The sequence below is a fragment of the Felis catus genome, chromosome X (assembly GCF_018350175.1).
Source record: "Felis catus isolate Fca126 chromosome X, F.catus_Fca126_mat1.0, whole genome shotgun sequence".
Lineage (NCBI taxonomy): Eukaryota > Metazoa > Chordata > Mammalia > Carnivora > Felidae > Felis > Felis catus.
Genome location: NC_058386.1, coordinates 13,275,174 through 13,302,736, shown reverse-complemented (window position 1 = coordinate 13,302,736; position 27,563 = coordinate 13,275,174). Strand labels below are relative to the sequence as shown.

Genomic DNA, 27,563 nt, shown 5'->3' with positions numbered 1-27,563 from the left:
GTGAAGACTACACTGAACTAAAAAAGCTTCTGCACAGCAAAAGAAACAATCAACAAAATGAAAAGGCAACCTATGGAATGGGAAAAAATATCTGCAAACCACACACCCAATAAGAGTTAGTATACAAAATATCTAAGGGAATTCATATAACTTGATAGCAAAAAACAAATATAGTCCAATTTAAACATGGACAGAGGGCCTGTATAGACATTTTTCCAAAGACGACACACAGATGGCCAACAGGAACATGAAAAGGTGCTCCAACATCACGATTCATCAGGGAAACGCACATCGACACCACAATGAGATGTCATCTCACACCCGTCAGGGTGGCTATTATAAAACAGACAAGAGATAATAAACACTGGCAAGGGTATGAAGAAAAGGGAATTCCTGTGCACTGCTGGTGGGGATGCAAATGGGTGCAGCCACCATTAAATCAGTACAGAGGTTCCTCAAAAAATTAAAAATACAACATATGATCTAGGAATCTGACATCCAGGTATACTGTATATCCAAAGAAGATGAAATCACTATCTCAAACAGATCTATGCACTCCTGTGTTCACTGCAGCATTATTCAAAATAGCCAAGATAAAGAAACAACCTAAGTGCCCACAAAGAGATGAATAAAGAAAATGTGGTACATATACACAATAGAGTATTAATCAGCCACTTAAAAAAAAGAAATGTTGCCATTTGTGATAATATGGATGGGCCTTCAGGGCATTATGCTAGGTGAAATAAGCCAGATGGAGAAAAAACACTGTATGATCTCAGTTACATACAGAATCTAAGAAAGCTGAACTCCAATAGAAAGTGGAATAGTGTTGTCAGGGGCTGACGGGAGGGGGATACCTGAATATGATGGTCAAAGGGCAAAAACTTCCAATTAGGAGATGAGTAAGTTCTGAGGATCTAATGTACAGCATGGTGACTATGCTTAACAATAACGTTATCATATACTTGAAAAGAAAAAAGCAGGGGGGACCCGGGTGGCTCAGTCGGTTAAGCCTCCGACTTCAGCTCAGGTCATGATCTCGCCCTTCATGGGTTCAAGCCCTGTGTTGGGCTCTGTGCTGACAGCTCAGAGCCTGGAGCCTGCTTCTGAATCTGTGTCTCTTTCTATCTCTGCCTCTCCCCTGCTCGTGCTCTCTCTCTCTCAAAAATAAACAAACAATAAAAAAGAAAAAGAAAAGAAAGAAAAGTAGGAAGGACCCCCATGAAAACCACCACCTCCACAGCTCTATCTAGGAGTAGAACTGTATGGTGGTTGACAGTCAGTTTTTAAAACTGCCTGTTACGTGCTCACCGCACAAAATTCTAAAGATTTTAGGTTCAACTATATGAAATTGCCATTTTTGTAGGTCAAAGAAGTACCAGCAATTTTGTATAATTCATCTTAATACAAAAGAGCTACAATCTGAAGATTTCTCAGGTTTTCTTTAGTTGGAAATCAGCAGACACACATGGGAACAGACTGGGAAAGGGAGGAAATACCTGGGCTACTCGAAAGGGGGCACTGCAGACAGCATCACCAATTGTCCCCGTCTGCCTGAGACCTAAGTATTTCCAGGGACACGGGACTCTGAATGCTAAAACCAGGAAAGTCCTGGGCAAGTCAGGATGAGCTGGTCACCCTAAGCAAAGAGGAAAACTCCAGGAGGGACATGTGATCTACTCTCAGTTCTGGCTGGGGATAAGCACGAGCATCTTAGAGAAAATTCAAGATACGTATCAAATGAACCAGATTTTTCTTACAAACGCCGCTACCCCTGCTGTCAAGTTACCTGCTGTTTTAGTTGTACTTCTTGCTGTTTCATTTGTTCATATTTGTGCCTTGATTCTGTGGCTTCTTTTAATAACTAGAAAACAGAAACATTCTGGCAGAATACTAATAGTAATTACAAATATGACTATTATGTCAAATGATCAGAGTCTGGCTTAATCCTTCCACTCATTTTTTTAGCAAAAACTACAAGCCTATAGATATTTGTTACATCAACTGCTCATTACCTATCGTCTTCAATCTGGTCCCCTTGTTAACACTAAGGAATGTTGGAATCATCTTTTACTGCTTAGAAAGAGTACCGCTAGAGGCCTAATAATAGGTTTACAAAACTCAGGGTTAAATTGTTATGTTTCTGGTGAAAAGACAAGTCTGGTATTAGAAAACAGGGCTCAGAATCTTGACATTTATCTAAGTGACTTAGAAAACCACGGTACTCCTTGAGAACCAAGATGAGGCAGAGCGAAAGGGTATGGAGCAAAGCAGTGAAATCAGACACCAGTTTCTGATCACTTTTTAAAAAGCAGGGGAGAAGTGGATGAGCGCTTTAATTTATATACTTGAGTTTTCAGGAAAATTATATAGCGAGGTTGCATAGTCAACAACTGTTGAAATTCAGTCCCTGAAGTAAAATGTCACACATAGTCCAAATAAGCCTGGAAAAGATATTAAACCAATTACAAAGTATAAACGTGCAACGTAGGCATGTGCGTGTGTGAATGTACAAAATTCATACTCCTGCTTTGGAAATGACAACCGTTTCTTCCATCCCACACAGGACAGCATTATCCGTTCACACAGAAGGATCGTGCTGTATGAAAAATCTTTCTCTCCTAAGCCTAGGCTCACACTCAACACGGTAAGTTCACACCATGAGGGGCACTGACGAACCAAGTCTTCAGAGCAGGCTCGCCTCAACGCCTACGGTACTTCCGCAGAAGCTGGATGGAACAGTCCTCACTGCCATAATCATCTCCCAGTTGGTTGGTTGGTTTTGGTTAAGCATATAGAGTCGAATTTGCGTGTGTTAAATGTACATACCCAGTGAGATTCCATGGTATTCATAATTACTGACGGGAAATATAGTCTGAACATACACTCTGGGAACGATGCTGAGTGATTAGGTAGAGAGAATTCTGTTAAAATTTTATCAGAATATTATGCCAGAATAAGTAGACAAATAGTTTCCCTACTTTCAAGTTACTTATTTAAAGACAAAATATAACAATATATGAGACTAGTGTTCGGTAAGCTTGATATTAAACTGAACCGCTAAATACTGGTATGATTCTGGAACTTGGTGACTATTATTCTAAGCATGGAAAAGTCAAATGAGTGCAGGTCTTTCCACTAGTTGGTCTAAACTCTTCAGTGTATCTTCTGTATAAAAAATGGAAATAAAAGCCAAATGCGTTCTGAGACACACATGCCCTTCTCAATCTAGAACAAAAAACCAGTTAGCATGACCCGGGTGCCGTATTAAATGTAGAATAAGTTTCAATGCTTCAAATGGCTTTGGTCCAATTTCGACAAATTTTTTGTTAAGAAAGAGAACTTACAAACTCTCTCTCTCTTTGATGTTTTTCATCAGCTTCTTTTATTAGCTGTGTCGTCTGCTGAAGCTTGGCATCCACAAGCTGCTGCTGTAACTCCTTATGTTTGAACACTTTATCAATATGCTATGGGAGAAGTAAGATTTCTTCCATCACTTAATGAAACAGGAACACAATGATGGGGCAACAACACAAGTTACGATACCACGCTCACGATCACCCTGCTCTTCCACCACAGCTGAGGACACCGGGTCCATGCGCTTGTGCCTTACATCACACTGCAGACCCTCCCACACTTGCAGGAAAGGAGCCTTCTGGCTACTACCCTGTACCCCTTCCCTTTTGGAGTTGGGCTGTCGAGGAGCCTCATCAGCCACACACCTGTACTTCCTATTTCTGCCCTACGATGAAAACGAGGCTTAAAGTGTATCAAGAAAAATACGGATAAAAAGATCAAACTGTTAACGCCGTGCATCGTACACATAATTCCTAGGTATTTTTCTCTGCAAATCTTAAATTTCCCCAAATTTCTCAGATGGAGGCAGCACGCTGTGACGTGGCCCCGGTCAAATTCTGGCTAGTGTGTGGCCCTGGACAAATCTCTCCGTTGCCGAATCTCTGTTCCCTCCTCTAAGCAGGGAGAACCACACTCTGCGGCAGAATTCTAAGACCCGGTGCAATGGTTACACTACGTAAGGTGCTTGGTGCCTAGCACATACTAAAATTTGGTAAAAGGTTGCTATGGTTTCCAAATGAAATTGTCAGGTGGTTATTTATGTACAATAAAGTCATCAGAACATCCCTTCTCAGATGCAGAAAGAGTAACTCTTCCTGACCAAAGAACATCTGATTATATTCAAAATAAGGAAGTCTCACATGTAATGTGATTTAAACATACAGAATTTTCAAGTGTTCTACATCTATAATGTGGCAGACTGTCATATTAAACAAAACTAAAAGAATAATTTTAAGAAAATTGAGGGGTTTATAATCTAATACAAAATTTATTCTCTAAGACAAAAAAGTTCCTTCGATAAACCCCTTAAGAGGAAAAAGAGTTGGGGCGCCTGGGTGGCTCAGTCAGTTAAGCATTGGACTTTGGCTCAGGTCATGATCTTGCGGTTCTTGGGTTCGAGCCCCGCATCGGGCTCTGTGCTAACAACTCAGAGCCTGGAGTCTGCTTCCGATTTGGTCTCTCCGTCTCTCTCTCTGCTCCTCCCCCGCTTGCAGTCTGCCCCTCTCTCTCTCTCCCTCAAAAAATAAACATTAAAAAAAATTTTTTTTAAGTAAAAAAATTTTTACAAAAAGGAAAAAGAGTGAAAAGGAAATCTTCATGTTACAGACTTGAGACCTATCAACCAGTGAAACAGACTTTATTTAGACCTTGATTCAGATAGCTTAAAAGGGGGGTGGGGGGCATGGGGGAACCAGAGAAATTGAATAATGACTCAATATTAAATGTTAAGTAATTGTTTTAATTCTCTTAGGTATGAAAATGATATTGTGGTTGTGCTTGAAAAAAGCATCCCATGGGGCATCTGGCTGGCTCAGTCGGTTGAGCATCCGACTTCAACTCAGGTCACGATCTCACACTTGGTGGGTTTGAGCCCTGCTTTGGGCTCTATGCCGGCATCTCAGAGCCTGGAGCCTGCTGTCTCCTCCTCTCTCTGCCCCTGCCCTGCTCGCACTCTGTCTCTCTCTCTCAAAAATAAACAAACATTAAAAAAAATAAAATAAAAAAAAAAGCATCCCTTGTCTTTTTTGAGGTACACAGTCAAATACATATGAATGGAATAAACAGGACACCTTGAAGTTGTGTCAAAATAATCCAGGGCAAGGTGATGGGAATAAAGCTGAAACTATGGTTTCACCTGCTGAAACCAGGTAATATACTCTCTACCGTTAAGTGTGTAATTCTCCATTAACAACAACAACAACAAAAAGCAAAAGGCAGAGAGAGTGATTAAAAAGAAATTCTTTTAGGGGTGCCTGGGTGGCTCAGTAGGTTAAACATCTGACTTCGGCTCAGGTCGTGATCTCACAGCTTGTGACCTTGAGCCCCACATCGGGCTCTGTGCTGTCACCACTGAGCCTGCGTTGGATCCTCTCTCTCTGCCTCTCCCCTGCTTGTACTCTCTCAAAAATAAACATTTAAAAAAAAAAAAAAAAAAAAAACAGAAACAAAAATCTTTTAAATAACAGCTTCTGAAGGGCTGAAAGTAAGTTAATATGATCTAAAGTTTTGCCTTCAAAACTAGATAAAGTGACCCACAGAGGTGCTCATCTTATTGTTTAATGTTAATCAGCTATTTTAATCTACTTGTTTGTGTAGGGCTACAACACACACAGAAGCACATTTCCCTAACTTCAAAGGCTTTTCAAAGGCTTTTTAAAAGCCTGATGCCTCTAGTCCTGCCCATTTGACCTCCAAAAGTAAGCAACCTTAGAAAACAGGCCATCGCCTATTTGCTTTTAACACAGACAGCACCTGTGAACTTCCTGACTAGCTTGAAAAAGTCTTAGCTGGAGGCCAATGATCAAGATCAGCAGGCATGGATCATTCCAGTCAATTTTTTACTTTAATGGGTAGGAGAGTTGAGAAATAGGTTCTTTCTTATCCTCTCACATAGTATAAAGCCCCCATTTGAAAAGAAATGTGAGCGGTGCCTGGGTGGCTCAGTGGGTTAAGCGTCCTACTTTGGCTCAGGTCATGGTCTCACAATTCATGGGTTCGAGCCCTACATCGGGCTCTGTGCTGACAGCTCAGAGCCTGGAGCCGGCTTCAGATTCTGTCTGTCTGTCTCTCTCTCTCTCTCTGCCCCTCCCCCCTCACACTCTCTCCACAATGAATGTTAAAAAAATTTTTAATAAAATAAAATAAATAAAATAAAAAGAAATGTGAGGGGCGCCTGGGTGGCTCAGTCAGTTGAGCGTCCGACTTTGGCTCAGGTCATGATCTCGTGGTCTGTGAATTCAAGCCCCGCGTCGGGCTCTGTGCTGACAGCTCAGGGCCTGGAGCTTGTTTTGGATTCTGTCTCCCTCTCTCTCTGCGCGTCCCCCGCTCACGCTCTCTCTCTCTCTCTCCTTCAAAAATAAATAAAACATTAAAAAAAAATTAAAAAAAAAAAAAGAAACGTGAAACACAGGTATAATACGGTGGTAATATAGACTGTCCAGATTGTCACATATATCTGAGTTACAGCATATTTGGAGGCCAAATATTTATTATTAGTCTAGATAAGGGGAAAAACCTGCATGCTAAAAACACAATCTTCTAGTATTACACGGAAGTCAAGTAGTACTTAACACATCTCCAAGAAATTGCCTCACCTCCCCGAATCCATGGACTCTCCACTATCTAAGTGATGGTCCCCAAGACTCCTGTTCCCATGGTGGTTGAGCTTCTCCCATGAAATGTCCGGCTCCCCCTATGCATACAGAAGTCCCTAAACCTCCTGTGATGGCAGTTTTCCTTCAGTCATGAATGGTGAAAAATCCTTGCTGATAATGAGCTGTCTACACCCAGAAAATGGCTTTACCTCCTCTCTCAGTGCGTACTGTTCAATGAGCTTCTTAAGCTTCTCTCCCAGTTCGATGTTTTCCTGGCGGAGCTTGGCGTTGTGTATGTCATGTTGTTCGAGCTGTGCTTGGATTTCATTTAAAGTAATTTGGAAGTGTGCGGTGGCTTCCTTACGTCTTTCTTCCTCCTCTCGTGCCTGCTGCATGTTTTCTTCCTTATTATCCAAAATAAGTTCTGTTAATGGTATAGACCTATAGAGAAGATGCTCATAAAAGAAGCTGCTGCCACGGGGGTTCATTTATTGCTACCCTGAAGTATTCCTTCCCTGTATTTGTGACCAGAATGTTCTCATGTAATAAGCCAGCAGCTTTGCCTGAGTAGATAGAATAATTCGCTGTACTGAAAGCTAAGTAAGGAGCTGCTTCCCCACACAGCCAGCTCCCTCCACCCTCCCGGCCAGTTACACAGCAGTATCTGAAACCAGCCTGCCGAGAGACTCCTCCTTGCAGCTTACCTTCTTGGTTACACTACTCCCTAGAAGCCAAGGGACAAAAGAAACCTGTATCTTAAAAAGCTTACTTTCAACACTTGCTAAGATACAAGTGTTAAAAGACTTCTATATGTCTAAACAGCTATCAGTCCAATCAAAATGTTGATTTGCTACAAGAAAAACATACCTACTTTAATGATTATGTAAATACAAGGATTCAAAAGCCAAAAAAACTAACAGCTCCCACAGTAGGTGAAGATCCATTTCCTGAGTGCAACTATATTCTAGGGCCTTGGGCATTTGCTGTGCTGGGGCAGTTTGATGAGAAATCCTGCTTAGTCAAAATCGTACCAAAGCTGTACATGAGGGCAGGCCTGCCTCTCCATGTCTCTGGCTCTTTTTCCTTCTTCCCCTACTGGCACCAATTCATCTTTGGGTACCTGCTCCATCTTCCTTTATATTCAGCCAAGATTTGAGCGCTATTCTAAAGTACTTAGCAGCTGGGTGGGGGGGAGGCAAGGGTGGTTTGGCAATGTAGCTGATTAATAGCCCTTAAGGAGCTCGGCAGGTGTTTTCCCTTCCCAGGCTCAGTCTCTGCCTCAACTCTGTTTCTCCTCAGCTTCTCATTTCACTTCAACTTTTCATACGTGGTAATTAACTACATCAGTGCTCAGCAGAAAACTTGCAGCTCTGAGCTTCCTAAGCCAGGACTCCAGGCAGGAAAGCTGTCATCTAAATATCAATCTCAATTAGATTCCCCATGACCAGGTATGAGGTTCATTAAGAAGCATCAGGCCAAGCAAAACAGTAGAATGTGGCTGGTATCTGTCTCCAGGCAGAGAGAAGCATTTATTTTAAATATGTACACAGTAATTATAAAGCAAGCTACGTCAGAGTCAGTGCCCCTTGAAAAACAGAAAACTTAACCAACTAACCTTTAATGTCTTATTGTGACGCTGAAGTTCCCGGCAAAGAGACTCTAGTTTGCTTCTTGCCAAGATAGCCTTGCTGTGCTCACTCTGCAAATGAACTTTCTCTTTCACGATCTGGGCTTGTTTCTTCTGCAAAATCTTCATTTGCTTCTGAACATTCCTGCTTTCCTCCAGCTAAAATTAATAAGCACTTTATAATTAGGAAGTACAATGAAAACCTTTGATTTATGGCTGGAGGAAATACAGTAAGAACTATGGAACACATTTTCAAACACCAAATATTGTAGTACAAGATTTTCTTTAAATTATTTTTGTGTCATGTTACTCTGCCAACCTTGTCTCTCTTCCAGTTGTGATAGGAGAGTAAGCAAATAATTTAGGGTAGGGAAAAAAATACATCTTTTTTTTTTTTTTTTTAAGTAAACTCTCCCCCCAACATGGGGACTCAAAGTCACAACCCTGAGATCAAGAGTCTTAGGCTCCACCCACTGGGCTAGCCAGGCACCCCTTAATCTAATTTTATTAAAAATTTTTAAATGTTTTTGGAAAAACTTTAGAAACCAACACCATCGAGTTTTACTTTTCTGAAAAATACACACGAGCTACTCTACTGAAATGGTTACCCAAATTAGAACAAGCAGCACTCAGGATTTTTTGTGAGTGAGAGGGGAACTGCTGCAATTTTAGGTTTGGAGCAAATGAGTCTATTTCAAGGTTCAATCAACACTAACAGATAAGACAGCAGCCTTACGAACCTTTCACAGAAGGAAATGATGCAGTCAATTTCAAGAGCAAGAGCGACACCTTGTGGCCTATCAAAACATTCCAAGCATCCTTACAGGCCATAGGCTTACAGCTATTAAAAACAACCTTAGAGAAATTCCTCCAGGAAAAATAATTTTCTTTTTGTAAAATACTTTTGTAAAGTAGATGGACTGTGGGCTGTGACAGTTCCAAGAAGCTTCCAGTCTGCACACACTATCTGTAACTCCACCGTGAGCTGGAAACTCCCCCTGCCCTCCCGGACTCAAGGTAATCACAATCCTGAATCCTGGGCTCACAATTCCTTTGCTCTCCCCTCTTTATCTCATCTGTGTGTGGTCCTTAAAGAATTGTTTTGACTTTGTTGTGGCTAGTACAACTGATGTGAATTTTTCATTTTCTTGAATTTAAATTAATTTAAGCTTAAATAGCTACACGTAGTTAATGGCTGCCCCATTTTGGACAGCACAGCTGTAGATTAGATTGCTGGAACTCATCCAAATTGTCTGCCAGATCAGGGAGCAGCAAACCTTTTCTGTAAATGGCCAAAAGTAAGTATTTTAGGCTTTGTGGGCCACATACTGTGTCTGTTGTGTCATTTTCTTTTTTTAAACACTTTAAAAATGTAAAACCATTCTTAGCTGTGGGCAGTACAAAAACCGGCCTTGCCAGATTTGGCCCACTGGTCACATTCCACTTAAAAATATACCACACACAACATATTTGATCCATTCTCAAGGCAATGGGCATTTGGGTTGTTTCCAGACTTTATTACTTACAATGATATGAACACTGCCCTATGTGTTTCCTGGTAGACACATGCAAGAATTTCTCTGGGTGCAAACCCAGGAGTGGGACTGCTAGGCAGTGATTAATGGTCTATTTCACAAGACAATGCCAAACTGTTTTCCAGAGTTGCTGGCAAATTTATTCTCCCATCAGCGATTTATAAGAGGTTCATGTAGATATAGATGCACATCCTCTCCAAAACTAAGTACAACCAGAATTCTTAAATTTATGCCACTACAATGGACATAAAATCGCATCTCACTGTGGTCCAGATTTGCATTTCCCTAATCACTAATAAAGTTGAACATCTCTTTATATGTTTATGTACCTTTATGTTAAGGCAGATCTTTCAATCTTCATGTTTTTCCACTTCCACAAAATGCCTCTTAAATGTCTCTTGCCCAGTTTTCCATCGGGTTATTTGTCCTTTTTGTATTCATTTGTAGGTATTCCTTAGACAGCCTTGAAACTACATATTCTGTTTGTTGGAAATATATTCTTCCCAATTTTTTAATGTCTTTTGCTGGACAGTAAGTTAATTTTAACACAGCCAATTTTTGCAATCCTGTCTCTGATAGTGCTTTTTGTAAGAAATCCTTCCGTTAACCCCAATTTAGAAAAATATTCGCTTATTATCTAAATAAATCTAAATATCTAAAATTATTCAAGCTTAATTTTTGACATTTAAAATCCTTAACCCATTTGGAACTAATCATCGTGTATGCTAAGAACCTAATTTCTTTCCCATAAGGATATATACTTTTTTTTGAAGTAATCTCTATACCCAATGTGGGGCTCAAACTCGCCGCCCCAAGATCAAGAGTCACATGCCCGATGGACTGAGCCAGCCAGGCAACCGAGGATATATACTTTTTAAATTCCATCTACTTCAGGAGGATGGCGATTCTCCCCCAAATGCACCAACAGATTCCATGAAATGCTCTTCAAAATCCCCAACTGGTGTGTCTTCCCCCAATTTTCCCCAATAAGTTGAACTTAGAATTTTATATAAAGAGCCAAGAGTAGCCAAGATACTTCTGGCAAAAAGAGTAGTAAGAAGGATACATACAACACCTATGCCACCAGATATCAAGATTTATTATCCCACTATAATAATCTACACAAACTGACTAAGGAATGGGAAAGAATAGCACTATAACAAGTACTTAAGAATCGTGTCGTGGGGCGCCTGGGTGGCGCAGTCGGTTAAGCGTCCGACTTCAGCCAGGTCACGATCTCGCGGTCCGCGAGTTCGAGCCCCGCGTCAGGCTCTGGGCTGATGGCTCAGGGCCTGGAGCCTGTTTCCGATTCTGTGTCTCCTCTCTCTCTGCCCCTCCCCCGTTCATGCTCTGTCTCTCTCTGTCCCAAAAAAATAAATAAACGTTGAAAAAAAAAAATTAAAAAAAAAAAAAAAGAATCGTGTTGTAAGGGGTGCCTGGGTGGCTCAGTCAGTTAAGCGTCTGACTTCGGCTCGGGTCATGATCTCACAGTTCATGAGTTCCAGCCCCGCATCGGGCTCTATGCTGACAGCTCAGAGCCTGGAGCCTGCTTCAGATCCTGTGTCTTCCTCTCTGTCTGTCTGTCTCTCTCTCTTCCAAAAAAAGAATCGTGTTACCAGCCTAAGGGTATCCACACTTAGCAAGTGAAATGTGAGGATTTCGTGAACCTGTGCTATCTGGTAAATGTGGAGGCCACAAGGTCTCCCCAATGGACAATACCGATTGCAGTGCAACACGCCACTCTACTTGCTCTGCCTTTTCTATTCATCCATGCCACGGGCATCAGTGATGGCAGATAATGCCGCCCCCTAAAGGGCAGAGGACAGTGATGGCAAAAGGGAAGGTCTCTAAATAATCCTTAGGAAAAGGCTACTCCATTCACGGTCTCACTGCTATATAGCCTATATACCTTTTAAAAGAAATGAGTGTTGTTTCAACAAATGAAACTTCAGTACATTTTCTGTAAACAGTACACATCTCATCCTTCATAAATTCAGCACAAATATAAGCCAGGTTACTCACTAGGCCAATCTCCAATGTGTTACGCATCCTGAATTGAATGCAGCTATCATTACTGGTACTTAAAAAAATAACCATAGCCACCTCCACACACACAAAAGCCACAAATAAAAACACCATAGACCCCTGCTACTTGAAGTGTGATCTCAGGGTTAACGGCATTAACATCATCACCAGCTGGGAGTTTGTTAAAATACAGACTCTCAGGCCCAAACCTGGACCCAGTGAATCAGAATGTGCCTTTTAACAGAAGTTCCAATGACATGCATGGATCTGAGAAGGACTGCCGTAGGCGACTATTTGTCCTTTCTTCTTCTTATTCACGGCAGTCTGCCATCATCACAATACTGGGGCAAGTAGCTAACCCTCTACACTGCTTTTTCTCTTTTCCTCTTTTTGACCTTGTCTTCTTTTCCCATCACTCCTCGCAGGATTCTCATGCGGATGCAACCAACAGCGACTGTCTTCTGCAGACAGTCCTGCAGACAGCTTCCTTTCCTGAAGCCAGCAATCTGAACACACTGTGTTTTCTGCCATCTTTGCATCTGTGACTGTTCTGGGCCATTTATACTGTCACACAAGGTTTCCTGTTGCTCTGAATAGAAGGTGCTAGGCTGCCGAATGCCAGCTACGTGGGGGAATACACACACCCCTTTATAAATCAAGGGAGAGTAACTAGAATTCTTTGAGTAATAAAACAATTCGTTTTTAGAGCTGGTCAATGACAAAAAGTACTATTTATGACATGTAACAACTGCTTTAACGACAGATGAAAATGCATAAAAACTGTCAATAGTTCACACTAGTTTTACAAAAGGCATTACTTTTAGCATTTATATTACAACTACTCACTCTAAAAGTTTCCCACAACCCTTACTTCAAAGGGTTCTGACTTCCCTATTCTTCAACTTAAACAGGATGGCAGAGTTTTCATGTTGAGACTTCTTTCAAAAATTTAAAAAGAGAACTAATGCTACTTGAAATAACACAGGCACAGAACAAATGAGGTCAGTGTCTTTCGAAGATGGAAAAAGAAATCTCTGGCACACAGATGTGAAATAAAGATTTCCTGAGACAGTATTGTTTTAGTAGACTATTTCATCTAATTCACAATTTCATTTACAATGGGTAGAGCCTTTATCTCTAGAATTCCCTTGGGAAAAGTTAAGTACAGGAACCACTACACCCCAACTAGCATCTAAAGCATCACAACACAGTGCTTCTAAGTCAGCCTTTTCATTCCTAAAACTGAGTTTTAAAAAATCTATGCTGTATCTTAGCATTACAATGTTCTATATGTATCACCTTATAAAATGAAGTCATACAAGCAACAAAAAGCCCCAAGAAACGACAGTCTCCTCTTCAATTTTGGAATACAATGTGTTACATCTAAAGCTACATCAAGTACGTACATATTTTGCTGTATTTCATATGAACCTTACTACCTTTATTTAATACTCACAAGATCAGCATATTTCTTACAGAGAGCTGCCAGTTTCTCTTCTGGAGTTGAAAGGGTGTTTAGGGCTTGCATCAATAATAAAACTTCTTTTCCTGATGATTAACAAGATAAGAAATAAGTCCCAGAAGAGTGAGATCAAACTTAACCTGTAAATTCTATGGAACACTTCCTATGTTCTGATAGACAGTGAAATAATTTGTGCCTACAACTAGAAGTAAGATTTACCAGCTAAATTAAGAAAGTTATTTTTAAGTTCTGGATTAGCACACAACCCCCACCTCCCCCAAATTTCTTCATTCACTAATACCGCTAGCTATTTGTAAGAACTCTTGCTGAAGGCTTAAAAATTCCCTTGCTTAACCATTGGTGTCCAAGTTAAGACAAAGGGCAAGTTACAAAGGGCAGAATATTTTTAAAAGCTTCCTCACCAAGTACAAATATAGAAGTTCAAAAGAAATTTCAGTTGGTACTTTCTATCTCAGATGCACATAATCACTTGTGACATATATCTTTTCCATGAGCAATTAAAATAACTTCTGATGATTTAGTAAAAGCACACTGCATGTGTTAACCAAGTTTAGTGTATATAAAAGAATGTCATCATAACTTCTTTTCCCCATGAGAGGCACTAAAAACAGTAATTTTAAAACTTTTTGGCAGGGAGAAGCAGGTGGCTGAGATAGAGGACAAATGGTCTTTCAAAATAAGTGGTAATGTTTTATTTTTAAAATCTTTTTTTTTAATGTTTATTTATTTTTGAGAGAGAGAGAGACAGAGCATGAGTGGGAGAGGAGCAGAGAGAGGGAGACACAAAATCCAAAGCAGGGTCCAGGCTCTGAGCTGTCAGCACAGAGCCCGACACGGGGCTCGAACCCATGAAACATGAGATCATGACCTGAGCCCAAGTCGGATGCTTAACCGACTGACCCACCCAGGCTCCCCTGTAATGTTTTATTTTTTAAAAAACCATTCTTATTTTTAAAAATGTTTTCTCTTATATGTAGGCTATTTCATTTAGAAATATGTGTGTGTGTGTGTGTGTGTGTGTGTGTGTGTGTGTGTGTGTGTGTGTGTTTTTAAGTTCATTTTATTTGAGAGAGCGAGCAAGCAAGCGAGCATGTGTATGTGCTCACAGGAGGAGCAGTGAGAGGGGGAGAGAGAGAATTCCAAGCAGTCTCTGCACTGTCAGCACAGAGCCCAATGTGGGGCTTCAACTCATGAACCATAAGATCATGACCTGAGCTGAAATCAAGAGTCCTATGCTTAACCAACTGAGCCACCCAGGAGCCCCTAGAAATATATATTAAAATGACTCTGTTATGTGGTATACAGACTGCTATGAATAAAAAAATGACTTTGGGGCACCTGGGTGGCTCAGTCAGTTGAGCGTCCAAGTTCAGCTCAGGTCATGATCTCACAGTCCATGAGTTCAAGCCCCACGTCAGGCTCTGTGCTGACAGCTCAGAGCCTGGAGCCTGCTTCAGAATCTCTGATTCCCTCTCTCTCTGTCCCTCCCTTGCTCACAGTCTGTCTCTGTCTCTGTCTCTCTCTCTCAGAAATAAACAAACATTAAAAAAATTTTTTTTCAAAGAAAAAATGACTTCAAAATGGAACACCTTCCTATCCACAATACCAAAACCTCTCATTCACAGCCCAAGGCCAGTAAGAATTTTAAGAGATGACTAAACATGTTTATTAAATAGGATTAGAAGTAGCCATAATATAACCTGCAATTTTTCATCAAGATTTAAAAACCCATACTCCATCTGGGTTTTCTTATTTTTTGGTTTTTTTCAGATAAAATTCACATACCATAAAAACCACCCCTTTATTTTTTAAACCAAACTCTCCACTCAACATGAGGCTCAAACTCACAACAATGAGATCAAGAGTCACATGCTCTACCGACTAAGCCAGTCAGGCACCCCAAAATTCACCCTTTTAAAAGTGTACAACTGAGTGCATTCACAAAGTTGTACAACCATCACCACTGCTTAATTCCAGAACATTTTCATCACCCCAAAAAGCAGCCCCATATCCATTAACAGTCATTCCCTCTCGCTCCCACTCTAAGACCCTGGCAACCACTATTCCACTTTCTGTCTCCACAGACTTGCCAATTTTGAACATTTCATATAAAATGGAAACCTATTATATGGACTTTTGTGTCCGGTTCCTTTATTTAGCACATTTTCGACATTCACCCATGTAGGATGTTATCAGTACTTCACTCCTTTTTAGAACTGAATAATATTCCCCTGTACAGATTCACATTTTATTTATCCATTCATCAGCTGGTGGATAACGGTATTGTTTCAACTTTTTGGCTATTATGAAAAAAGCTGCCATGAATCCTCGTGTACACATTTTTGTATGGACATGTGCTTTCAACCTTTCTGGGTACATACTTAAATGTAGAATTCTGGGTCACATGGTAACATTATGTGTAACTTTTTAAGACTCCATCTGCTTTCACACAAATAATTGGGGCTGCCAATTTTGAAGAAATTTATTTGTAAGGAATTAAAATTATTTGTCTTTCTATAATAATTTTTAGGTTTTCCAAGTTGGCAGAAAATGGATTTAATAAGGATAATTCAGGGCGCCTGGGTGGCTCAGTTGGTTAAGTGTCCAACTCTTGATTTCAGCTCAGGTCATGACCTCATGGTTTTTTGAGTTTGAGCCCTGGATGGGCTCCGTGCTGACAGCACAGAGCCTGCCTGAGATTCTCCCTCTTTCTCTGCCTCTCCCTCCCTCCCTCTCTCACTCTTTCTCTCTCTAAATAAATAAACTTAAAAAATATATGTAAGGATAATTCTATGGAGAAAACCATACAAATCTAACACTATTAATCTTAGGTATAGTAAGTATAAAAAACTTAGGGGCAATAAGTAAAGCTAAAATAAAAGGGGATTTCGGATTTCCTAACAAGATTTGATGCATTACCTTTTTAGCCCTAAATCTCAAACACAGCAGGAAAAAGAAAACATACCCTTGAAAGCCAGTCTTAACCCACTTTCTGAACTCCAGATATTATGTTTTCTCTAAAGTTTTAGGAGGAGTTTTCAAAAAAATCAAATAAATATACAGTTTTCACAGTAAATTCCAGTCAGACTCCATTACAGATGCAAAAAGGCAAGTCAAATACTACTTCTGTCAAGTTGGCCCCAAATTTTGTCAAGAAAGCCTATTCTTGATTATTTAGGGAAAACAACTTCCTGCTCTTTGTCTCCTACACAAAAGGCAGCAGATACAGACTGACTCCACTGCAGACAAGAGTTGTGTTAGCTAAACAACATGTGTCTCAACACCGGCCATGTTCAAGATCACCTGCACTGAAGAAAGCAGAAGTAAAAAGAGCAGCATGTGAAAATGCCCAATCACGGAGCACAGATTATTACCTAATGTTTTCTCTTTGTTTCTGTTGCATTCTGAATCTTGCTGACCGTCAGGGGGATCTGTTCGAGCCTCTCGCCCAGGAATTTCCTCCCTCGATTCTTGTGTACAGTATGCTGGGCTCATCAAACTCCTGTTCCTTGTAATAAAATCACTGCCTTCATCCTCTTCCAATGAATGCTTGTTACTCGTACCACCACAATTTGAGTCTTGATGTTGAAGAATATCATTTGACTGAGAGTTGCGCAACATGTCTGCTTTCACCCCTAACCCACACATTCCAGCTTCTTCCATTGTGCCAATCACAAACTAGACAGGAGGAAAAAAGATGGAAGAGGGGTTATATCAAATGTAATCAATGTTTACATCCAACGACATACCATAGGTTGACAGCTTTTTTTGTTTCTTACTGATTTGTAAAACTGATATAAACATGGTAATTTCTAAGTTTCATAGACAGGTGATGTAACTATAAAGTATAAGAAAATTAAAGTTAAAGTAAATCACATAACTAAGTGGTACCAAAAGAAGTGAGAAATGACATTTAGTTGTAAATCTAAACTTAGCTCCATATAAAAATTCACTACTTAAAATAATTAGCATCTTAGAAGTGAAATTCTCCCAAGTTAGTGACCATTAATTATCCTGGTCTTATCCTTGATGAGATGGTGCAGCAGAGATGGCTCACCAGCTATCCAGCAAACACCCATGCTCCTCCAATATCCTGTGGAGCTGGCACTACTGGACAAATGTCCGCCTGGGACTACGTTGCCCAGGCCCCCATATGTAAGTGGAACTCCCATGTGAAGTTCCCACCAATAGAATATAAGACCAAGTAAAGACTGTCCCTTCTGCAACAAGACTTTTATTCTTAGAAGCACACGTTCTTTCCCCATCATCTCTTCCCCACTCTGGCTGAATGCAGAGGTCTCCTACGCCCTGACAGATGGCACAGCCACAGGATGAAATAAGTGACAGTCTAGGCCCCTAAGTCCCATGTACTTACAAGGGAAGGCTGCCCTTCTTACAAAGAACACCCACACTGGATTAGAGGAGTATAAAAATAAATTTCTCTCACATTAAGCCACAGAAATTTTGAGAATAATGTTTTAAGCAACTATCCCTGCCCTAACAAATATAGACAGTAGGCATGGGAGAGAAGACAGTATTCTAGTATTTTATTCTCAAATCAGTAAAATTTACCTTACTCTCTCTTCTATCCTATTGTTAACCCCATTCATTTATGGGATTCTCCCTCACCCCTTAACACTACTTGGTCATATGATGTGGCACAAATGTGAATTCTATACATTTCCTCTCTGTATGAAGGAGGGCATCTTCCTTTTTTTGAATAATACAATTGAGGGGTAGCTGTCTAGTAGTGTGTTTCTCTTATCACAAGTGGACAAAGGTTTACCTTCCAGTTAATAGGAGAGCAGAGACTTGTTATTTCAAGTTACAATAGTATTTCCAACTGAAGAATTAAAAATAATTTTTTTAAGTTTATGCATTTTGAGAGAGAGAAAATGTGTGCCCGTGGGGAGGGGCAGAGAGAGAGAGGGAGAGAATACCAAGCAGACTTCCCACTGTCAGCTGTCCACGTGGAGCTGACGGAAGGCTCAAACCCAGGAACCATGAGATCACGACCTGAGCCGAAATCACGAGTCGGACACGTGACCAACTGAGCCATCCAGGCGCCCCTAAAAATAATTTAAAGTATCAAAGTAGCAGGGGATAGGGAGATTATGGGAACTAAATCTTTTGTAACACTGATCAATCAGGTACTGTGCTTTTGGAAGAACAAACTGGTATAGTCACTTTGAAAAACTGGCAAAATGGATACCTTTCAACCCAGTTAATTCTACTCCTAGGATTTTACCCAAGTGTGTACACGTGTGCAGCCAAAGGCCAAGAAAGTTTAAAACAGTGCTATTTGTAATTGCCTCAACATGGAATCAATCCAAATTTTTATCAACAGAAGGGATACACTGTACTATGCTCACGCCATCCAGCACCAGAACTACTTCTAGATGCAGTGACACAGGTAAGTCGCGTAGACCAAATGCTGTGCAGAAATCCATACTATAGGAAACCGTTTATATATAAAGTTCAAAAACAGGCAAGGTTAATCATTTGTGCTGGAAATCAAGTGGTTACCTTTGGGAGTAAGGTCTTCTGCGGTGCTTGGTAATATTCTATTTCTTGATCCAGATGGGGTAACACAGATGTTCACTTTATGAAAATACATTACACCTAAACATTTACAATTTGGGTACTTTATTGAAGTGAAACATACCTTCAGAAAAGTTTATTTTAAAAGGTGCAATTTAGGGACACCTGGGTGGCTCAGTTGGCTAAGCATCCAACTTCGGCTCAGGTCATGATCTCACGGTTCGTGAGTTCAAGCCCCGCGTCGGACTCTGTGTTAATAGCTCAGAGCCTGGATCCTGCTTCTGACTCTGTGTATCTCCCCCCTCCTCTCTTTTTCTCTCTCTGCCCCCCTCCCGCTCGAACTCTCTCTCTCTCTCAAAAATAAACATTTAAAAAAAAACTTTAGAAGTGCAATTTGTATACTGTTCAAGAGTTATGAAGAACCAAAACATTTTCCTCTTGACAAAAAGATTAGAAATGTGCTTTAATCAAAAAGAATGAAATCTTGCCATTTGCAACATGGATGGAACTAGAGGATATTATGCTAAGCGAAATTAGAGAAAGACAAATATCATACGACTTCACTCATATGTGGAATTTAAGATGCAAAACAGATGAACATAAGGGAAGGGAAGCAAAAATAATATAAAAATGAGGACAAAAGATAAGAGACTCAAATACAGAGAACAAACTGAGGGTTGCTGGAGGGGTTGTGGGTGGGGGGATGTGCTAAATGGGTAAGGGGCATTAAGGAAGACACTTGTTGGGATAAGCACTGGGTATTACACATAGGGAATCAATCACTGGAATCTACTCCTGAAATCATTACTGTACTATATGCTAACTAACTTGGATGTAAATTTAAAAACAAATAAATAAAATTGAAAAAAAAAGCAATGTGTTGCTTTCCATGATACTTTAAAAATAATGTACACATAATACTTTCATTTCTTAAAAAAAATTAATGCATTAAGGGGAAATGGGTTGTCTATTTTCAGAGTTATGGTTTGAAACCACACTCTAAGCCTAAATGCTTAGAAATACTACAAAGACTCTTATATTCTTTTAAAAAAGGTTTAAAATTCACTTCCATGCACAATGCATTCTGTAGAATGACATTTCTCAAGTGTAACCCATAGGTATTAAATTTAAACTTAGAAGACATTCATGAAGTTTCAAGAAACATCTTTTGTTAAATTTCATTAATGCAGAAACCTGTAAAGCCACAAATCTGCCCAAATAACATACTACAGAAGTATTACTATCAAACTGAAATGTAAAGTGCTCATTTTAATGACACATTATACATAGAACTACTATTTCCACCTCTACTTTATATCAAATACTGAATTGCCATATACTATTGGGCACATGGATAATGTTAACAGATACTCTCTACACAAAAGCAGTACAGAGGAAAAATAATGAGTGCTATTAATATCATCTTTCCCAACTTTTAAAAAATAATTTTAAACCTGAAAACTATTAGTGTAAGAATGGGTTCAAGAAATCACAATATTGGTTTCATTTTTTTAATATATGAAATTTATTGTCAAATTGGTTTCCATACAACACCCAGTGCTCATCCCAAAAGATGCCCTCTTCAATACCCATCACCTACCCTCCCCTCCCTCCCACCCCCCGTCAACCCTCAGTTTGTTCTCAGTTTTTAAGAGTCTCTTATGCTTTGGCCACAATATTGGTTTTAAATACTGATGAAAGTCTGTTAAAAGATAACTAAAATAGGGGCACCTGGGTGGCTCAGTTGGTTGAGTGTCCAACTTCGGCTCAGGTCATGATCTCACGGTTCGTGAGTTCGAGCCCCGCGTCAGGCTCTGTGCTGACAGCTCAGAGCCTGGAGCCTGCTTCAGATTCTGTGTCTCCCTCTCTCTCTACCCCTCCCCGACTCATGCTCGCTCGCTCTGTCAAAAATGAATAAACGTTAAAAAAAAAAGTATGTGTAAATGATAACTAAAATGGAAGACTGCTATATCTCTAACACATGATAGAATTTCTCTGAAGTGTAATAATAATAAAATCCACATAGTACCAGAAAATGTTTTGTTAAGCCACACCAAAAATATGAGCAAGCAATTTGTTCAAAGAAGCGGGGGCAGGAATAATTTTCACCAAGGAAAACCTGAGGCCTCTTCTAGGATCAATTTTAATAAGGGTACCTGAGGAATGGAATTTGTCAATTTCTAGTGTTTCAGTTCTATTAGTGATTTTGCATAACCTTTATTGAGATATAATTCACATATATTTCACCAATTTAAAGTGTACAAGTCACTGGTTTTTAGTATATTCATACAGTTGTGCAACCATCACTACAATCAATCTTAGAATACTTTTGTCACCTCAAAAAGAAACCCTCCCATTACCCCCAGCCTTAGGCAACTAATGCATGGTGTCTCTACAGATGTGGTTATTCTGAACAGTTCACATAAATAGAATCACATAATAATATGTGACCTTTTGTGTCTGGCTTCTTTCACAAAGCATTTCAAGGTTCATCCATGTTGTAGTATGTTATCTCTACTTCATTTTTCTTCATTGCCAAATAATATTCCATATAGTTTGGATATTCCACATTTATCCATTCATCAGTTGACAGAACATCTGGATTATTTCCAACTCTTGGCTATTATGAATAATTCTGTTACGAACATTAATGTACAAGTCTTTATGTGGACATACGTTTACATTTCTCCAGGGTATATACCTGGGGAGTGGAACTGCGAGGGTCATATGGTCACTCTGTTTAATCTTTTGAGGAACTGTTGACACTGTTTTTCTAAGTGCACCATTTTATATTCCCACCAGCAGTGTGTAAGGGTTCCATTATTTCTACATCCTCGCCAACATTTGTTATTGTCTGTCCTTTTGACTATAGCCACTATAGTGTGAAGGTATCTCATCTAACGACTAATGATGTTGAGAATCTTCTCATGTAGTTATTGGCCATTTGTATACCTCCTTTAGACAAATGTTTATTCAGATCCTTCACCCATTTTTTTACCTGAGTTATCTGTAATTTTATTACTGAGTTGTAAGAGTTCTTTATATAGGAAAGACACAAGTCCCTTATCAGAGGTATGATTTGGAAGTATCTTCTATTACTGTTCTCTCGATTTTGGAGAAAAGGTGCAATACATTCACCAATTTCAAAATGTCATCAATGTAATTACAAGTTACTCTGGCTTTCAGATTAAAAGCAATTACAACTATCAGAGACAGAAAAAAGTTTAAAGACTAGAAAGGCCAAAATGTTTACCTAACTCAAAATAATAGCTGGCGGCACTGAGCATAAATAAGGATGCGGATCTGCAGAGCACACAACCATCACATTCCACAGTGTCCTATTTCAACATTCTCTATTTTTAGTTAATACTACGTTGTTTTTTTTTTGTTTTTCCAGACACGCCCCCTTCACCTCTCAACTGTCACACATATTACATTATCACTTACTTGGTATGCATATCCTCCTGTAGACAGCAAAAACTTATGCATAAAAGGTACTCAATTGCCAATTGATGGAGAGCACAAGGAGCCAAAATGGCTACTGAAAACAAGCCACGGAGAGTACCTAAACATTACTACACAGCTTAGAGAAAAATACCACTATTACTACTTTAGAAGCAACACAGTATTACATGACAAAACTGGTGCAACTAATTTTGATGTATTTTTCACATGTGCTAATGAAAGACTGACTTTGGCTCTAAAGATCTTTTTTGTTTATAAATAAGCCCAGGTCCAGCTGGACTCTTGAAATAGCAGGCCCCAATTTTTCTACCGTAAGGACTATTTGTTCAAGAACTTACTTGGGGTTCTGCACTAGGCCATGGTATGAAGCAAATTCTTAGGCCAACTACTTTATTTATATTGTAAATTATGTCTCAGCCTTCATCTGCTTAAGCAGAGACCTCTATATCATACAGCAAATACAAATTCCTACTCTGCTCTAATACCTATTCTGGATGCCTTTCCTTGGGGATCATCTCCTGTATAATCAATAGCAGCAGCAGCTAGTACTTATACAGCAAATACTACATCTTGGCACTACTGTAAGCACTTTCCTATATTAACTACCTCAATCCTCACAATAATGTCACAAGAGAAGTACTATTATCTCCATTTTACAAATGAGCAAACTGACATGATAAAGTATCGTGCCAAAGGTTACAATTAGTAAATAGCAGGGCAAAGATGTGAACCCTGGCAATCTGGTTTCTGAGTCCACGTGTTTAATCACAATGATATACTGCTTCATGACTACCCTATACAAACACCCTTATCCTGGCCTAGCCATCTTACAGAAATGTATTTAATAATGGGTAAAGATGCTCCCCAAATACTATGTATATAAAAAATTGCAAAACAGTACACACCAATTTTACATACATGCGTGTACATTTATGTATGTGTATACATACACAAAGAAAGTATTGGGAGGAGGAGCACCTGGCTGGCACAGTTAGTAGAGCATGTGACTCTTGATCTCAGGGTTTAAGTTCAAGCCTCATGTTGGGTGTAGAGATTACTTAAAAATTAAAAGAAAAAAAAAAAAGAAAGTGCCGGGAGGAAATACATCTATATATTAATAATGGTTATTTTTAAATAGTATAATTATGGGTAGTGCTTCTTTTTCCTTCACTATATTTTCTAGTATTACTACAGCCAATTTTTATTCCCATTGGAATTGAAAAAAATTCAAAAACTACTCATGCTAATAACACGGGAAGCATCATAGAACGTATATAAATGTTATTAAAACTTCTACACAAGTCATTTAAGATAAAAATTTTGGGGGCGCATGGCTGACTTAGTCGGTTAAGTGTCCAACTTCAGCTCAGGTCATGATCTCATGGTTCATGGGTTCGAATCCTGCATCGGGCTCTACGCTGACAACACGTAGCCTGCTTCAGATCCTTTGCCTCCCTCTCTCTGCCCCTCCCCAGCTCATGCATGCATGTGCGCACTCTCTCTCTCAAAAATAGACATTGGAGTGCCTGGGTGGCTCAGTAGGTTGAGCGTCCAACTTTGGCTCAGGTCAGGATCTCACACAGTTTGTGGGTTTGAGGCCCACCTCAGGCTCTGTGCTGACAGCCCAGAGCCCACTGTGGATCCTCTGTCCAGCTCTATCTATGCCCCTACCCCACTCTCTCTCTCAAAATAAATAAACTTTTAAAAATAAATAGGGGCGCCTGCTGGCTCAGTTGGTTTAAGCGTCCAACTTCAGCTCAGGTCATGAACTCGCAGTTCGGGAGATCAAGCCCTGCATCAGGCTCTGTGCTAAGAGCTCAAAGCCTGCAGCCTGCTTCGGATTCTGTGTCTCCCTCTCTCTCTGTTCCTCACCTGCTTGCACTCTGTCTCTCTCTCAAAAACAAAGATTAAAAAAAAAAATTTTTAATAAACATTAAAAAAGTAATTTTTATTTAACACAAATGGATACTCAAAGAATGCTAAGACCCACAACCCAACAAAAATGGGCAAACAATATGAAGCAAAAAAATCACAGAAAAGAAAATACAAGTGGCTAGTAAACATATGCTTAGCTTTACTCACAATAAGAGAAGTACAACTTAAAACTATCAGATAATGGGGCGCCTGAGTGGCTCAATCAGTCAAGCGTCTGACACTTGATTTCAGCTCAGGTCACAATCTCACGGTTCATGGGATCGAGCCCCTCGTCAACTCTGCATGGACAGTGTGGAGCCTGCTAGAAATTCTCTCTCTCTGCCTCCCCCACTCACACTTGCTCTCTCTCAAAATAAATACACATTTTTAAAAAATCTATCAGATGACATTATTCACATCAAAAACATTGACCACACAATGTGGGAGAGGGTGTGGGGTACTGTCAAGCATTCCTGGTTGGGGGACAAACTGGTTTAACCACTAAGGAGTCCAATTCAGGGCAGGGATTGTGTGAGAAGGGGCACAAGGAAACTTTCTGGGGTGATGGGGATGCTCTATAACTTGACTAGGATTTGGGTTACAGAGTTGCATGCATTTGTTAAAACCCAGCATGTACATACCTAACATGGCTTCATGGGTGAAGAGACCAATAGATGGATAGATAAATGAAAAAGCAAGTATAGTAAACTATCAATGGAAGAATCTAAATGGTGGCAATATGGTTGATAGCATCAAATTCTTTCAACTTTATGTTTGAAATTTTCCGTAATAAAATGTTGGGGAAAAACTTATGCCACATAGCTTTTGACCCACCAAACTCATTTCTTCTCAATTTCTCCTATGGACAAACCAATACATCTGCGAAATATAAACTTACATAGCAGTATTTATAGTAACCAAAAAAAATCAAATACCCTAAATGTCCATTAATAATGAACTGGACAGTAGTAACTTTGTATGGTGACAGATGGCAAACTGCAGTGGGCATTATGTAATGTACATAAATGCTGAATCACTACATGGTACAGCTGACACTAATATCGCATGTGAACTATACTTAAATCAATAGGGGCACCTGGGTGGCTCAGTTGGTTTAAGCATCTGCCTTCAGCTCAGGACATGATCTCATCATTGGTGAGTTCAAGCCCCGCACTGGGCTCTCTGCCATCAGTGTGGGACCCACTTCAGATTCTCTGTCCCCTCTCTTGATGCCCCTCCCCTGTTCATGTGTGCGTGCACGCTCTCTCTCAAATAAACTTTAAAAATAAAGTAAAATAAAATAAAATAAGATAAAATGACTACATACACCCTACCAAAATAATGGACTGGATAGATCAATGCGGTACATCCATACAGCAGAGTACTATTGCATCTATTTAAAAAAAACAATAAGGTAGTTACATAATTACTGATCTGTAAGGATAAGCTGAAAAGGGAAAAAGAAAAATGTCCTGTACTATGTACTGTATGCCACAATTTGGGTGTGGGGGGGGGGGAGGGGTGGTGGTGGTGGTGGTATAAGATTATGATTGAGAATCATATACAATCTCTGGAAGGATACAAAGAAACATACTAATGGAGAGATGGTGAGAAACTGATGGTGCGGGGCTGGAGGGGAACACAAGGCTTTTACAGCATGCCTATTTTTATCTTTCAAGTTAGGGATCATGAGTTACCTTCATAACAATTTGTTGTTTTTTTTTTTTTTTTAAATACCAAGATGAATACAGTTCTCTAACATAGTACCTATCATTAAGAAAAATGAGGAGGAAATGTTTATTGAAATTCCAATCTCAAATGAAAATGAAACCAACAGTAAGTAGTTTCAAGACAAATTTCTATACGAACTTTTCCCTGAAAATCATCAAACATGAGCTATCACATTTTTGTTTTATGAGTCTACAGTCATAAGCAGCACACACAGCTCTTGCAGCTTGAAAGACACTCGAGAGAGAGCAGGTCCAATCGGCCAGAGCAGTGTTTACTGGAGCCCTAAACCCTAGCGATCCTCCACCCCAGCCAGTCCCCTCCTGTCAAAGGATACATTTCTCAACCTTCCTTTCATTGTCTAAATACTTGGAGCTAAGATGACTCCTTAAGTGAAGAAGAGATGCCTTCAAAATGATAGCCACCAGTTCACCAATCATTAATTGTAGGAGCAAAGAATCGCTATTGCTAAAAATTTTTGCAAACATGAATACACTGTATTCATCTACTATGTGTAAAAGCTTTTTCCATCAATACATTTGAAACTGAGATCACATGGGAATTAAAAGCCTGAAGAAAAAAATATTTAAATAAATTTCTTTCCCTTATACTCTGTGAATAATAAAGAGAAAGGTGAACAATTTCCAAATTTAAAACTTTCAGTTATGCTCTTTCAAATATTGCTAAAGCTAAAGAACCAGATTTCTTTGGCTTATTTTGTTTCAAGCGCTTAAATGTTTTTTAGTAATGGCTGTTCTTTTAATAAGACTGGTCTAAATAAAAAACTAAAAAGCCAACACCCACATTCACTTCCTAATTATTTCAACTACCATTTGCTTAAATGAGATCGAATGCCTTCAACCAGTGCTAGGCATGTGCTGAAAGCAGAAATCACTCAGTCGTTGCCACTGAGGGCTAGGGTGGCCCTTCAGAGGGAGCAGGCGGGAAAGACTGCACATGTATATATCTTCCTGAGGAGAGATCTTAGCTAGCTTCAAGTTCCCAAACAGTCGTGGAAAAATTTATCAAGTAGGCAAAGTGAACCTTCAGAACCTGCAAGCCCCTTACCCCCATTTAACCTTCCCCTCTGACAGGTGGGGCTTATTTTCCCCAATAAGGAAAATGAAACTTAGGGAGTTAAAGTAACTTGCCCACGATCATATTAAAGTCAATAAAAGGAGCTCACAAAATTCAAAACCAGGTCAAACTCAAGAGCCTATGTTTTCTCCATTACACAACTCCCCTCATTTCATACATTAGCCTTGAAAAATGAAAGGTCAAACACATCTCTCATGCAGTTTATAAAATAAGCCTAACAAATTAAATGGATGTCTAAAAATACATGGCATGTTAGATATACTAGGATGAATTTAGGAAAACACTGGGAAAAAGCTTTAAGATTTCTAGCAGTGATTAACTCTGGGACTTAGGGAGGGGACACAGGCCTAAGTCAGAGGTAGGAATACCTTTTTTTTTAATTTAATTTTATTTTTTAAAATTTACATCCAAATTAGTTAGCATATAGTGCAACAATGATTTCAGGAGTAGATTCCTTAGTGCCCCTTACCTATTTA

The 27,563-nt window shown here is 39.6% G+C and overlaps 1 protein-coding gene across 4 annotated transcripts in view; it reads right to left on the bottom strand.

Annotated features, from left to right (window-relative positions):
- Positions 1–27,563, bottom strand: part of TXLNG (taxilin gamma) — a 53,981-nt gene that overhangs the window by 10,605 nt on the left and 15,813 nt on the right. For 3 of the 4 annotated variants that reach the window (XM_023249424.2, XM_045051315.1, XM_045051313.1), the window contains exons 2-7: positions 16,716–17,019; positions 13,315–13,406; positions 8,287–8,457; positions 6,881–7,075; positions 3,348–3,467; positions 1,790–1,864 (exon numbers count right to left, since the gene is read on the bottom strand). In XM_023249424.2, the coding sequence (XP_023105192.1) occupies positions 1,790–1,864; positions 3,348–3,467; positions 6,881–7,075; positions 8,287–8,457; positions 13,315–13,406; positions 16,716–17,019 (957 nt within the window). The remainder of the gene's footprint in view (positions 1–1,789; positions 1,865–3,347; positions 3,468–6,880; positions 7,076–8,286; positions 8,458–13,314; positions 13,407–16,715; positions 17,020–27,563) is intronic. The other variant, XM_045051314.1, reaches the window with a different exon arrangement.